Genomic DNA, 13436 nt, shown 5'->3' with positions numbered 1-13436 from the left:
TGGAGCACCTGTGCTTTGAACACAGGCTGAGAAAGGTGGAACTGTTCAGCCTGGAAAAGAGAAGGYTCTGGGGACACTTTATAGCAGCCTTCCAGTTCACAGAGGGAGGACAGAGAGCTGGAGAGGAACTTTTTGCATGGGCATGTGGTGATAGGACAAGAGGGGATGGCTTCAAACTGAAAGAGGGCAYATAACAGGAAGATATTAGACATTAGGAAGAAATTCTTTCCTCTGGGGTGTTGAGGCACTGGAACAGGCTGCCCAGAGAATTTGCAGATGTTCCATCCCTGCAAGTGTTTGAGGTCAGGCTGGACAGGGGTTTGAGCAGCCTGGTCTAGCAAATGCCCCTGCCCATGGCAGCAGGGTTGGAACTGGGTGAGTAACTTCAAAGGTGCCTTCCAACCCCAATCATTCTATAATTCAGTGATTCTATTCTGCGATTTGCAGAGCTCAGAAATTCAAGCGTCACCCCAGAGCCCGCGGCACTTGTCGGGTCTTTCCCCTTCCGTCCGGAGCCCACAGCAGGACTCAGCCCCGCATCGATTTGATGTCATTGCACATGGTCCTCCGTCTCCTGTCCGTGGCGGTGGCGGTGGCGGTGGCGTGGCCGGGCTGTCTCTCGGGTCCTGCCCAAATGCGGAGCTCCCCTTGCTGGTGACAGCCGGTATGGGACCGGGACCGGCTCCCGGCTCCGGGCTCCCGCTGCCCGCTCCGAGCGCTGAGCAGCGACACAAGCGTGCCCAAGGTGGGAATCCGGAATAGAGGTGAAGGGATCGTTTTCAGCCTCCCCAGAACCTGTGAGCAGGAGGCGGCTGCCGGGCTCCGGGGTGGGKGCGAGTATCAGCGCCTCTGGCTCCTTCGCAGGCACATCTTGACGCGGCAGTGAGGTACAGGGACATATTCCCACACTAGGAATGCCCTAAGAACGGCACCACCATGATGTGGCACCCACCTTCCACATGCTGGAACCAGCTGAAGTTGCAATGTTTAAGTAACTCATATTATTTACGGTAGTGTGGAAGTCATGTGTTGCTTGCTGGAGATGGTAACTACTCAAGAGTATATTCCTTCTTTCCTGACTCACTAGTGATAATTCCCAGAATGTAACTGTAGTCTGGATTCTTTGGTTCATTTGCTAAAGCAGTCTGATTGTCCTATTGTTCACATAACTGAATACCATAAAATAATATATTCCTCTGAGCTTTGTTGCAAATGTATTAAGTAGTTGTCATTATTATTGTTATTGTGATTATATTATTGTTGTTGGTATTGTTGTTATAATTTGTTATTATTATTTAACTACTTTGGTAATTATTTMACTTCTAGGAAAAACAAATAATTTGAAAAGCATCAGATGAATTGCTAAATTTGACTTACTGTTAGAGTAAGTAAATCATCTATTTGAGCACAGTGCTTTGCTTTTGTTTCTTTKAATGCCCTAGGTCCCACTGAGTTGTTTGGGATTTTTATGACATATGAACTTCATTAAAGTATGCAGTTCAATAAAGAGTCCTTCTCTCAGTAAAATGCATCCTCACAGAGAAGACACACTGATGAAGGGGTGTGATATCATGGCCCTTTATTTCCATATAGGCAGGATTTTGGTGGCTGCAGACTCATCCCCGTAAATTGATATAATTCACTTAATAATTCACTTAATAATTCACTTAATAATTCACTGCCAACCTGAATTACATTATTATCAATTCCATGGAGGAAAATGGTATTCTATGTGTGTGGTGTGGAAAATAACAATCCACACACTGAGTAAGGTACTGAGAGTGAGAAGAAGTTCCTAAGCAACAAAACTGTAAAGAACACAGTAGTGGAGAGCCTTATAATGATGGAGCATGAAAAGACATGGAAGATGGAAAATGCAGTGATGCCAGAGACCAGGAGAGCCAAGGGAGGCAGATCCTTCTTCCCCAGACAARCCACCACAGAGCTGGGCAGAATGCCTGCTAGGCAAGAGAGGAGCCTGGCTGCTTCATTAATGCTGTATTTATTGCAGTGAGACCATGCACACACACAAAGGAGTTACAATCCTAAGGATTGGCCTAAGTCTAGATATAGTCTTTCTTTAAATCGAGTTTAAAAGCAGCCTTGCGATATTTCTTTTTTTAGGGACCTCTGGCTTCTGAGGAAGAAGCAAGTGAGCAACTTTAATATATATTCTAAAGTTAGTGAGGTATGCAAATATTGGAAGCTCGTGGGAGTTTTGAGAGTGTGCAACTTCCAAATCCTATTGAAAGTAGACTCCAAAACTAATTTACTGACAATKCCCTTACATTCCCAAACCTCACCTTTAGTATTTATGGTTGTTTAGCTCACTTGGGCTTCATTTTCATTATCTGTAAAGTGAACTCATGGCACTTTTATACAGTAGAAGGAAGTTAATGAGAAGAATGTTACAAATGAATCATGTTATTTTTTTACAACTGGTTATCTTTTACTGGAAACAGGATTACTCTTCATGAATCAATATTACTGCTGCATTTCTTAAAGATGCCTGAAATCTACTGAGTCAGTTTCTCCCTACTTCTCAAAACAAAAGGCTGCTGACCTTTTCCCACTAAGAAATTATTCAGAAAAAAAAAATTAAAAGGTTAATCAACTATGGTGATTTAAAGTGTAGGCCAAAGTCCTCTATGATAAGTAAATATATTAAGTATTACTCATTATGTTAAATATTAAACCTGACAGCTGCTCATATCCTGGACTCTCCAGACACAGATTCCAGGTACGAAGGATTATTCTGACAGGTCTTCCTGCATATTCCTTACTGACATTTYAGCCTTTGACTGTTATTTCCATTATWCCAATTTTGGATAAGCTAAAGAACTATTTTAGTATAGGTCACAAAAATGAGTTAGTATTGCATGAATTTTCAAAGGAAAACATTAGGAAATAATTGCTGTTGTGTTATTTATTTAACTGTTGGATAGAAATACTTTCAAGTAGATAAATATTCTGATTTCTGCTCTTATCAAGGCTAACTTGGATAAACTACACATCAATTTTGCCACTGACTCCAGCTGTGGAAGCACTGGACTCTAGAAACATAAGGAAAAAAGATGGAAAAAAAGTGATTAAAAGCATGCATGAGTTTTTTATGCAGCATGAGGAGTCACCAATTTCTGGAACATGAGAGGAAAGGTTATCTCAGCTTCCATGTTATCTCAGGTAGTCTGCAACAGAAACTCATGTCTTTGGGGTCAGGGGCTGCCTGCTATGACACAACAGATTCCTTGAGAATGTCAGTTAATTGCAAAAGAGTTTGAAGCATAAGTAAATAAAATCTGTGAACAGGCTCATCTCAGGTGAAAAACCTGCAGCATCCTCCCCAGGGAAAGGTGGGACATGTGACAGCAACCACCACTATTCCCTATAGGTAGAAAATACTGCTGGCAGTAACAGGGACAGGGAAAACTGCAAGTGGCACTCTTCGGGTGCCGAGTAGAAGAGATGTTCCCCCAGAGTTTTGCTCCGTGCCCTGGCCAGGAGAGTCCATGGGAGGCCACACCTCCTGGACACTCAGTTAAGTTTATTTCCCTCCAAAAATCAGAAATATGGGTAATCTCTTACTGCTTTCACAAACTATGTGACTTTACACACAGCTGCAAACTCTGTAAAAATTAAGTAAGTAGAACWATAAGTAAAGTTATAAATTAGGCCACACAGGCACTGGTTGTCATGTCCATTTGCTATATGATGCTGTCTCTTTCTTTGAGCTGTGGTCACCGTTTTTTGGATGTTTCTGTTTTTCCTATATTCCTCTTCATCTTGGCCTAAAAACAGTATTAGATACTAGGAAAAGGTTCTTCTTCCAGAGGAAGGTGGAGCACTGGAAGAGGCTCCAGGGAAGTGGTCACAGCACCAAGACTTACAGAGTTCAAGGAGCATTTGGACAATGCTCTCAGGCACATGGTTTTATTATTGGGGTGTCCTGTGAGGGCCAGGAGCTGGACTCTATGATCCCTGTAGGTTCCCTCCAAGTCAGGATATTGTGACACTGTGGATCTTCCCGACACACCAGAACCTGCCGAGCATGCAGGACAGTGCCATGGCATGTGTTGGGCTGTTTAGAGCTACAAACTTATCAAGGGACTGGAGCATCTCTCTTGTGAGGACAGGCTGAGGGAGCTGGGCCTGTTCAGCCTTGAGATGACAGAGAGGGGACCTTATCAATGTCTGTAAGTATCTGAAGGGAAGGTGTCAGGAGGATGGAGCCAGACTCTTCCTACTGGTGCCGAAGAATGAGACAAGATGTACAGGAAGTTCCACCTGAACATTGGAAGGAATGGAGGAAAAATGTTTTCACTGTGTGCGTGACCACACACTGGAACAGCCTGCCCGGAGAGGCTGTGGACTCTCCCTTACTGAAGACACTCAAGAACCGTCTGGATGCMATCCTGTGCTGCGTGCTTTAGCACAGAGGTTGGAGCAGATGATCCACTGTGGTCCCTTCCAACCGGCCCATCCTGTGTTTCTGTATTACCGGCTCGCCCCGCACCGCGCTGCCCCACACAGCCACAAGCAGCTGGCAACGGGACTTGTTCCTCTGCCGAACGCGGGGCTGGGGACCGGCAGCTCCCACTGCACAGAACCCGTCGGGAATGCGGAGCAGGAGGCAGGGAGCGGCATTTTGGCGGCCATGCAAAGCGGGACATACCCGCAGCGCCCGGCAAACCCCGACCGGGAAAAGGCGAGGCGAGGCGGGGGCGGGGCGAGCGGGCGAGGCCCCGCCCACAGCGCGAGCAGGAAACTCCCGCCGTTGCCTTACAAGGGCAGGCGCGCGCCTCCCTCCGCCCCTSGCCCGTGGAATGCGGTGACCACACCGCGCTGCACCAACGCGGCGCCCGGAGAGGGGGGAGCACACATGCAGGGCACAGGGGCTCAGCTCGCGGCTCTGCTTTTCTCCTCCAGAGAAGGCAGAGGCCCCGGGGAACGAATGCGAAACGCGCGGGCCACGGCGGGGCCTCTCCCCGACACGGCTCGTGGCGCCTGGCCGCCGAAGCGACGATCGAGGCCGSCACGTCCCCCTCGTGTGCGGATGGTCTCGCCCACAGCTTCCTTCCTGCCSGGCTGGGCGGCGGCCGCTCCGTTCTCCGGAAGTGTCGCTCCAGCCGCTCCGTGACCGGGACCATCTGCCGCTGCCCGGTGAGTCGGGGGGCGCCGCCGCGGGGGCTGGGGGCGGTGACGGGTCGGGGCTCGCTTCTGGAGCTGGGGTCTCTTACGGCCTCGGCTCGGTGCTGCTGCTCTTGACAGGGATCCGCCCTGCGGGCTGGASCTGGAGGAGACCCCGGCTCTGGGCGCTGCCACCCCGCCCTGTGAGCCGGGCAGGGCGCGGCGCCGCGGGGACGGTGCCCGCGAGGATGAGCTCGCTGTGCTGAAATGTGCATCATTTCAGGGAATTGGTGCTAAAAGATATTCTTTGTCTCCCTGTCGGAAAGGCTTAGCTGCCTGCAGGCCACATCGAACCTCTGTGGATGTTTCCTCAGTTTTGTTAGAGGACGGGCAGGGCTGGGAGCTGSTGCGGTCGGAAGAGGGTGAGATAGTGGGAGAGGTCCTGGGTCTGTCCCCTCCTGCGCACGTTTTGGAATGCTCATGGCCGCGACTGAGGCATAGAGGACAGGGTACAGTAGTTTCCCGAATTCTATCAGAATCACAGAATGAATTTGTTAGAAAAGACCTGAGATTGTTGGGCTCAACCTGTGAGCGACCACCATGTGAATTAGACCAGAGCACTGAGTGCCACGTCCGGTCTCCACTTAAAACATCTCCAGGGACCGTGACTACACCACTTCCTTGGGCAGCCCATTCCAGTGTAATGTCCCCCTTTCTGTGAAAAAAATTCTTCCTAAGGTCCAACCTAAACCTGGCRCAGTTTARGACTGTTTTCTCATCCTGTCTCTTTTTGCCTRTGAGAAGAGGCCGATCCCCACCTGGCTACACCATCCTTTTCAGATGGTTGTAGAGAGCAATAAGGGTCACCACTGAGCTTCCGTTTCTCTTGCAGACAGACAGGTGYTTTTTAAGACTGGGTGGGACAGCGTAGGGTTTGGTTTTTGCCCCTTTGCTTTTATAGTGTAATCTGCCCTTTATTGAGCCTTGACACAGATCTGTTGGAAAGCACATTGCTCTTAYCTCTTCCTGTTGCCACCCAGACTGTGATGGATGTGTGACTGTATGTGATGCTGTTATTGATTACTTGGACAAAACCTGGGATTTAGCTTTGAGATTGACTTTTGAATTTGATGTTCATGTAGAGACTTTCTGGGCTATGGGTTGTGGGGATTTATTGTGTGATGGTTTGGGTTTTTTTTTTTAATTTTGAGTGATAGGTACTGCAATTATTAGATTGTTCACAATGTTGAAACATAAGAGCACAGCTTATGACTTGGCTCAGAATTTTTAGTTGCTTGGGGTTTTATTTCTCCAAGTGTTTATCACTTTCCCAGAGGAAGGCACCACAAGATGACTTCCTGTGCTTCTGTGGTTTGGCATCCACTGCTATTGCTTGACTGAGTAAATTACAATACAGGCAGCAAAAAGAAGCACAGTGCTGCTGCTACCTATTTATTATTTTCCGAATATGTGAAAATCCTCCTAAACAAAGGTTATATTTTCAGAAATACCTTATAGTGTGTCTCACAAGTGAGGTCTTACATTGGAAGTTTCTTGGACTTCCAAAACAAGGCCCAGACCATTCAGTGCAGCATAGTATAAACCACAGGGACCAAAACTGCATGTCATGACTTGTGCTGTCCAATGTGAAGTATTCCMACATTTTATCTACTGAAATTTTATTTGCAGCCTATATTAACCCTATTTCAATTATAAAAGCATTGGCTTAGGTGGGAGTCGTTTTGTTGAGTCTAGGTTGGTTGGTTGGTTGTGGGGGGTTGATGATAAGTTGGTTTTTTTTTTCTGTTTTGGTTTGTTTGTTTAATGACCAGGTAAATTTGTCAGGTTAAATTCTACTTCTTCTAAAATGACAGAGTCTAGTGCTTGACTCAGGTGAGCTTTGCTCTGGCTCATTACATCATTCACTGTTATACACAGATATAACAAAAAGYGTAAACACTTTTGGAACTTTTAAATTATAAATTGATGTCTTTGGCCAACTGGATTGATGACTTTGGTTTTCTGAACATGTTCCAAAATATACCACCCCTTTTCTAACAGAGGCTCTCAAAGCTGACTGCAGTGTTTCAGGCATAGCTGCACCAAACCTGTGCTGAAAGGCACTGCAGTCCTGTGAGATCTAATGTTTCTATGTAGCTAGGCTGACAGCTCTTTTGGACTGGAAAAGTTTCCAAGCCTGGTTCAGGGAAACTCAGAAAACAGTGATGCAAGTATTGGCAATTTTTTCATCTTTTCTAGTAAAATATGCTCTGATATGTCAATCTTCTGAATAGAGTTAATAAGAATGTGTTGGCAGTCTGCTTTTGTTACCTCCTCTTGCTTAGGACTGAGTTGTTGGTGAGAGAATTGCAGGTAGTGGCTTGCTGGGAGCACTGCCATTGCATCACGTGTAAAGTAAATTTTTTTGTTTACTTTGGATGTGCCATATCCTGAAAACTGCATTATTTCAGAGAAGAGTTACTAAAAGATACTATTCAGCTCTATTTTGAGTAGTGGAACTTTTAATCAATACTTCAGAATTAAACAGGAGCTTGCCTGAGGGTTTTTACAGAGGTAAAAAAACCACTGAAGTTATGCACAACCCTTGGCTGCAGATTGAAAACAAACTACCTTTGTTGTCAGCTATCTACATAAATATCTCAATGTCAAGAGTTCACATTTATTTGTTGCAGTGTTGTGGAGGCCAGACATCTCGGGTAGCTCGTGGTTAGTGAGTCCAATGAAGAGAACGTCTGCGTTGTTGAGCGATGTGCAGTTGCATTTCACWGACTATTTTTAGTTTGCAACATAGTGGTTTGTTTTGTACGTCAGAAGAGCGTTGTGGATCCACGTAGGGTTTAAAAGTGTGGAATTAGCAGGGGAAATCAGTAGCTGTCCTTGTGGATAGACTAAGAAGGGACGCAACCATGGAATTTCCTTTTATGATGCAGATGCTTGGTGCACCCTGTCAGGTATCTAATACAAAGCAAGGTAAAATACCTTTCCTTTTAGTTAAAAAGCAAGAAATAACTGCTTTTTTTTTGCCTTCATATTGGGTTGATTATGTAAGGGAGTTACTTTGCTTAATTTTACTCCCTTTATTTTGTAAGGATGAATCAGAGTTAGTGACTTCAGTCTTACTTTTCAGGAGTCTAACAAAACATACCCTATCTTTGAGAAAACTATCTGAGAAACAGTAACAAATGTGCTATGACTTGGATTAGTATTGCATTTCTGACCAGATAATTTGTTTCTAAGTTATAAAATTAATATTTAATGTAAATTTCAGAATGTTGATACTCTTGTTACAGGTGAAGCTTAAATTTCTTTCTTTCAGGAAGTGCTTGCTACATGTGCTTTCTGTAAAATTCAGAATCAAGAATGGAAATGATCTGATTTGCATAACACTTTGATCATAATAAAGGATTATAGCAGTATGGATTACACTTTAGTTTCAGCTAATGCAAGTAGAGGTTATGAGACTTAGAAACAACATTAGAAAGGGTCTAACTTCTAATCCATGTTGAGATCTTTGTGTTTGCCTTCAGTGAATGACTCAGCTTTTYAAGTTTGTACTGTCATGCATTTAGTCGGAATACTAAAGACATGTATACATGGATACATGTATCTTCCCAGCTAAATAGATGCAGTTAATTTACAAGCCTCACTTCTACCCCGAGTGTATTACTGTTGTAATATAAAATCTACCATGTTTATTATTTCATTTGACAGCTTCAAGAGAAACAATGATACTTCTATACTTGTAATACGTGAAAATGTATAAAAATACATAAATGTTTCTATGGTAGTGTAAAAGAAACAGTTTTGACATTTTTGTAACTATTTTGTCATTAATTCATTTAAAAATGAGTATGCTGGCATTTGCATGTGTTGTGTAATAGTTCCACTGTGTAACGGAATAGCAGCGTAGAGCTTTTGAACCAAGTTGGTGTTTTCTCTCCCTCTCTCTCAACGACAGCTATTCTAACAAAATAGTTTAGCATACAGTCTGATCTATTAATCACTGTGCTAGTTTAGCAGCACATACYCTTCTGTGTGGTAGGTCAATAGTGCCTCCAAACTCCTGACTATGTAGTCATTTTAATTTGTGGAAKATACAGGAGGAGTATTGAAGCAGCAAGACAAGCACTGTGTAAGTTTCATTTCAAGAGCTATGATTTGATTTGGGGCTTTATCTGTAGCCTGCTATTGGCCTACAGTGCCGCTTCCTAAATCCTCAAACGCATTATTCTTTAATAGCAAGATAAGTCTGAATGAAAGAAAATGTAGCAGGAGATACTGAAATAAATGTGTACTTTGGAGTATTGTGCTGATAACGTGAAATTTTGAAGTCCCTTTATCCATCCTTCCCCCAAGGACTTGTGATATGATTTAATAAGACTAAATCTTGGATATGTTTCTGTCTCCTTAGAACCAACAGCCACCATGTCGAGCAAAAGGGCAAAGACCAAGACCACCAAGAAGCGCCCTCAGCGCGCCACTTCCAATGTATTTGCGATGTTTGATCAGTCGCAGATCCAGGAATTCAAGGAGGCCTTCAACATGATCGACCAGAACAGGGATGGCTTCATTGACAAAGAGGACTTGCACGACATGCTCGCCTCCCTTGGTAATGTCCCTTTGCTGTTGATGCTTGCCAAGCATATTTGTGCTGTAAAAATCAAAATACTGATTTTGGGATATGAGAGGTGTCTCAGTTTGTATTAGCACTACTGACATTGTTTTTGGAGTTTGAAAGCTAAACAAAGTATGAATCCCTTTATTTGTAGGAAAGAATCCAACRGATGAATACCTGGATGCCATGATGAACGAGGCTCCGGGCCCCATCAACTTCACGATGTTCCTCACAATGTTTGGTGAAAAGTTGAATGGCACTGACCCAGAGGATGTAATCAGGAATGCTTTTGCTTGCTTTGATGAAGAAGCAACAGGTATGTGGGTGAAACAGTGTACATGTARTACTTCTGCTTACTTTTGTAACAATAAATACTTGTGTTCATAGAAGTGGTGATGAATTTTTTAGCTCTGAAAATTTTAATTTCTGAAGACTCAAAATCATACCTGTATCCTTATCTTCTAAATTGACCTTTTCAATCTCTGTAAAAATTTCAAATTTTTGGCAGTTCAGTTCTGTTGTTCAAGACAGGAGAAAGTATAAAAGATTCTGATTGGGAACCAGGGTCTTAATTTATTCCTAACTTAAAATTCACCTTTGGGGGCATTTTTATAAAGGGAATGATTGTTTTCAAAGCTGTTATGAAGAACTGTTTTTCTGTCAGCAACTTGTATCCCCTTTCCCTCAGTTAAGCTGCACTAAAAGAAGAAAATGAATACAAGAAAATTCTTGTGTGACTCACAAGAGTGCTGATGGAAGCAATCACAAGTTATACAAGCCTGTTTGTTCAATAAACAATGATGTCAAAAATTTATTCTTTGCAACCAGTGTAGTAAATCTGAGTTTTTCYATTGAGTTAAGATCAATTTGAAATGCTGTAAATTTTCCTGTRTTCCATGCACTTACTGAATATTAGTAGTTAAGGGCTTTCTTTGTGGTTTTTATTAGGAATGCTCAAGGCAAACTGATTCCCTTTGTGGTCTTTGAAATACAGAGTTGTTAGAAGGGTCTTGATACTACTGTGAGTGTAGCCTTTTTGTTGGGAAGGATGTCCAGTGTGAATACGGACAAATTTTTATATCCTTTGGAACACTACAGGCAAATCATACAATGGTCTTTACTTAAAGTCGTGAGATTTTCAAACTAAGATGCCTGATTTGATTGAATCCTTGTAATTATTYGGCAATTTTAGTAATAGGCTTTAATAGCATTGTTTCCATTTGGCAAAGACTGTAGATATCTTTAATTGAGGGGAAGAACTCAAAGAAGGGAATTCTCACCAATGTATTAGCAGATAAATGTAGAAACTCCTCTTTTGTCTTCCTACTGTGCTCCAGGGTTCATCCAAGAAGACTACCTGCGGGAGCTGCTGACCACCATGGGGGACAGGTTCACRGATGAAGAGGTGGATGAGCTGTACAGAGAGGCCCCCATCGACAAAAAGGGCAATTTCAACTACATTGAATTCACACGCATCCTGAAACATGGAGCAAAGGACAAGGATGACTGAGCAAGTCCCTGGATACCTGCAGATTATCTCTACACTTACRTTTATTTTTAACCATTTCTTCCTGATAGAACTTGTTGCATGCATTTAGCTTCARAGCTTTTTTCTTTTTCAATATATTTATCTATTCCAGGCCATTTAGGCACATTTGCACCTGTAATCAGACTGGAAACGGGGAAAATATTGTGAGGGAAAAGCTATGGGACAAACATTCCCTGGAGTTGGTTGTCCAGGAAAATAATCTCAATGTTTCTGGTTTAGCTGGATTTTTACATTTTTGTAATAAATGCCATTTTGAAATAAAGATTGCAATATAGATAAAATACCTCAAAATCTTTTTGTGAAGAATCACATTTCTATTATGCATTTACAAATGCAGGTGTTTTCAGTGTATTTTTCTTGCAGTTGCAAGTCAAGCTAGAAAACTCATTTTTACAGTGTTTTGTTCAGTGTCACAGGGTTCTGAAATGCTCGTAGCAGCATCTGCTGGCYTCTTAAAAAATGTAGCTGCAGAAATCCTTCAGGTTTTTGAAGTGGGATCTGACTACTGTGTAAGTAGTTAAGGAAAGAAATAGTTTGGGAAGACTGTTCCAATTTCCATGGCCAGCAGAGAACATGTGATTCTTAAGCAGATGCCATGCCCAGCTTTTGCTTCCTTTYAATACTGATGGGTTTTCTAGCAGTACTTTCATGTCAAAGTGTGCATTCCTGTTTGCTAAGTCTTTATGCTGACAGTGAGTGGGAATTAGGCATATTTTCTCCCTTCTGCTGAAGGAAGCTTGTGCCAGGGAATCTGCTGGTACTAATTAACAGCAATACATGGCYGGAAAATTTATAGAAAGCTTTATTGTTCTACATCTAATTCACTTGTATGTGAGAATGTGAGCCAAATCGTTCTAAGAATTCACTTGGTAAAACCCTATAGGTGCTGAAGTAGGTCTCACTTTTTAAAATATCATACATAGTCCTCAGTTATATTGATAAGATGGCTTTGAACCAAGCACAGTCAGTCATTCAGAACTGGTTGTGCTGATGTTGCCTCAAATACAAAGAAAAGAAGATTGTTTTTGTAGTTCTTGGTTTGGCAGTGCTCTTCTGTGTGCCTCATTCTYTTGGCTACTGCAAGTTAAAAGCAGAAGGAAGAATTTATTTTGCCTATGTATTTATCAACTAAAATAATGACGTCTGACCTAGAAAGCATGTCCTCAGCTATATCACATGACTTAAGACCCCAAGGAATGGGAATTCAGTGCTGAAGGGCTGTAAAGGCTCTGATGCTTATCCTGTAAGGTGGGTTTGTCTCATTTCATGTGCAGTAGCATGAAGGCTTAAGGTTACTTAATCTTGCTTGTGTTCCCATATGGCAGTTCTGGAGGATATTCTGGCTTTGGATTTGTAAATAACTTTACACAGTATACTCAGTTGGCATACTTGGACTATTTTTTAATTTTTTATTCCAGGGTGGTTTTTTCCACTTACAGGCTTGATTAAAATTGAWTTTTCAACCATTCTTTTCCCGATTTTGTGTTTTATCTTCTGACAAACTTAGCCTTAGTTTTTCTCCTACCCCCACTATGTTCTGCACTACTTCAGGTTGCCACAGTTGCTCTTTTCCTTGAAAGTTTGGGTTTTAACTATCTTGGTGCTCTCCAGTTACGGCTACTGAGGTATTTCTCCATGCAACACCTGCATGGTTGTAGGAAGTAGTTTACAAATATGYATGGAGGTCTTCAGCAGCAGTGCCCATGTGACAAAGATAAGAGAGAGTGGAGTTTTAGAAAACACTGTCTTGTTGAAACGTTGCTATGTAACATTAGGCTGGAGAACAAGTTATGCTGTCACTTTAGCTTGATCTTGTCACCTCTGTGCAATTCAATACTGTGTGCACACATGGAAGCAGCCTGCACGAAGGACAGATGTAAGACTATCGATTAGTTTTTCCCTTTGAATGTATAAATGGTGTAAGATTCAGAGATCAGTTTACTTTTGTTCCTAACACTGGATCCCCAACCCCTTATTTTCCTGATCGTGTTTTCTCTGTAAATATTACGCTGAGTAATTGGCAGGTGTGCCAGCTGGATTTTTCTTTCTGAAAGTAGTGATTTTAAAATCATATTAAATATGAGTTACATTGAAGAGAACCTYRTATCCTCCTTGAGAGGAAAT

The 13436-nt window shown here is 42.7% G+C and overlaps 1 protein-coding gene across 1 annotated transcript; it reads left to right on the top strand.

Moving 5' to 3' along the window:
- Positions 1-5075: 5075 nt before the first annotated feature.
- LOC130572888 (myosin regulatory light chain 2, smooth muscle minor isoform) lies at positions 5076-12779 on the top strand. The gene is made up of 4 exons (XM_057364899.1): positions 5076-5160; positions 9560-9757; positions 9918-10079; positions 11101-12779. The coding sequence occupies exons 2-4, from the start codon at positions 9574-9576 to the stop codon at positions 11271-11273; spliced, it is 519 nt and encodes a 172-aa protein (XP_057220882.1). The 5' UTR covers positions 5076-5160; positions 9560-9573; the 3' UTR covers positions 11274-12779.
- The last annotated feature ends 657 nt before the right edge of the window (positions 12780-13436 follow it).

The sequence above is a fragment of the Malurus melanocephalus genome, unplaced genomic scaffold, assembly GCF_030028575.1.
Source record: "Malurus melanocephalus ecotype Western Australia unplaced genomic scaffold, MMel_1.1 scaffold_44, whole genome shotgun sequence".
NCBI lineage: Eukaryota > Metazoa > Chordata > Aves > Passeriformes > Maluridae > Malurus > Malurus melanocephalus.
This window is presented reverse-complemented; position numbering and strand designations above follow the sequence as displayed.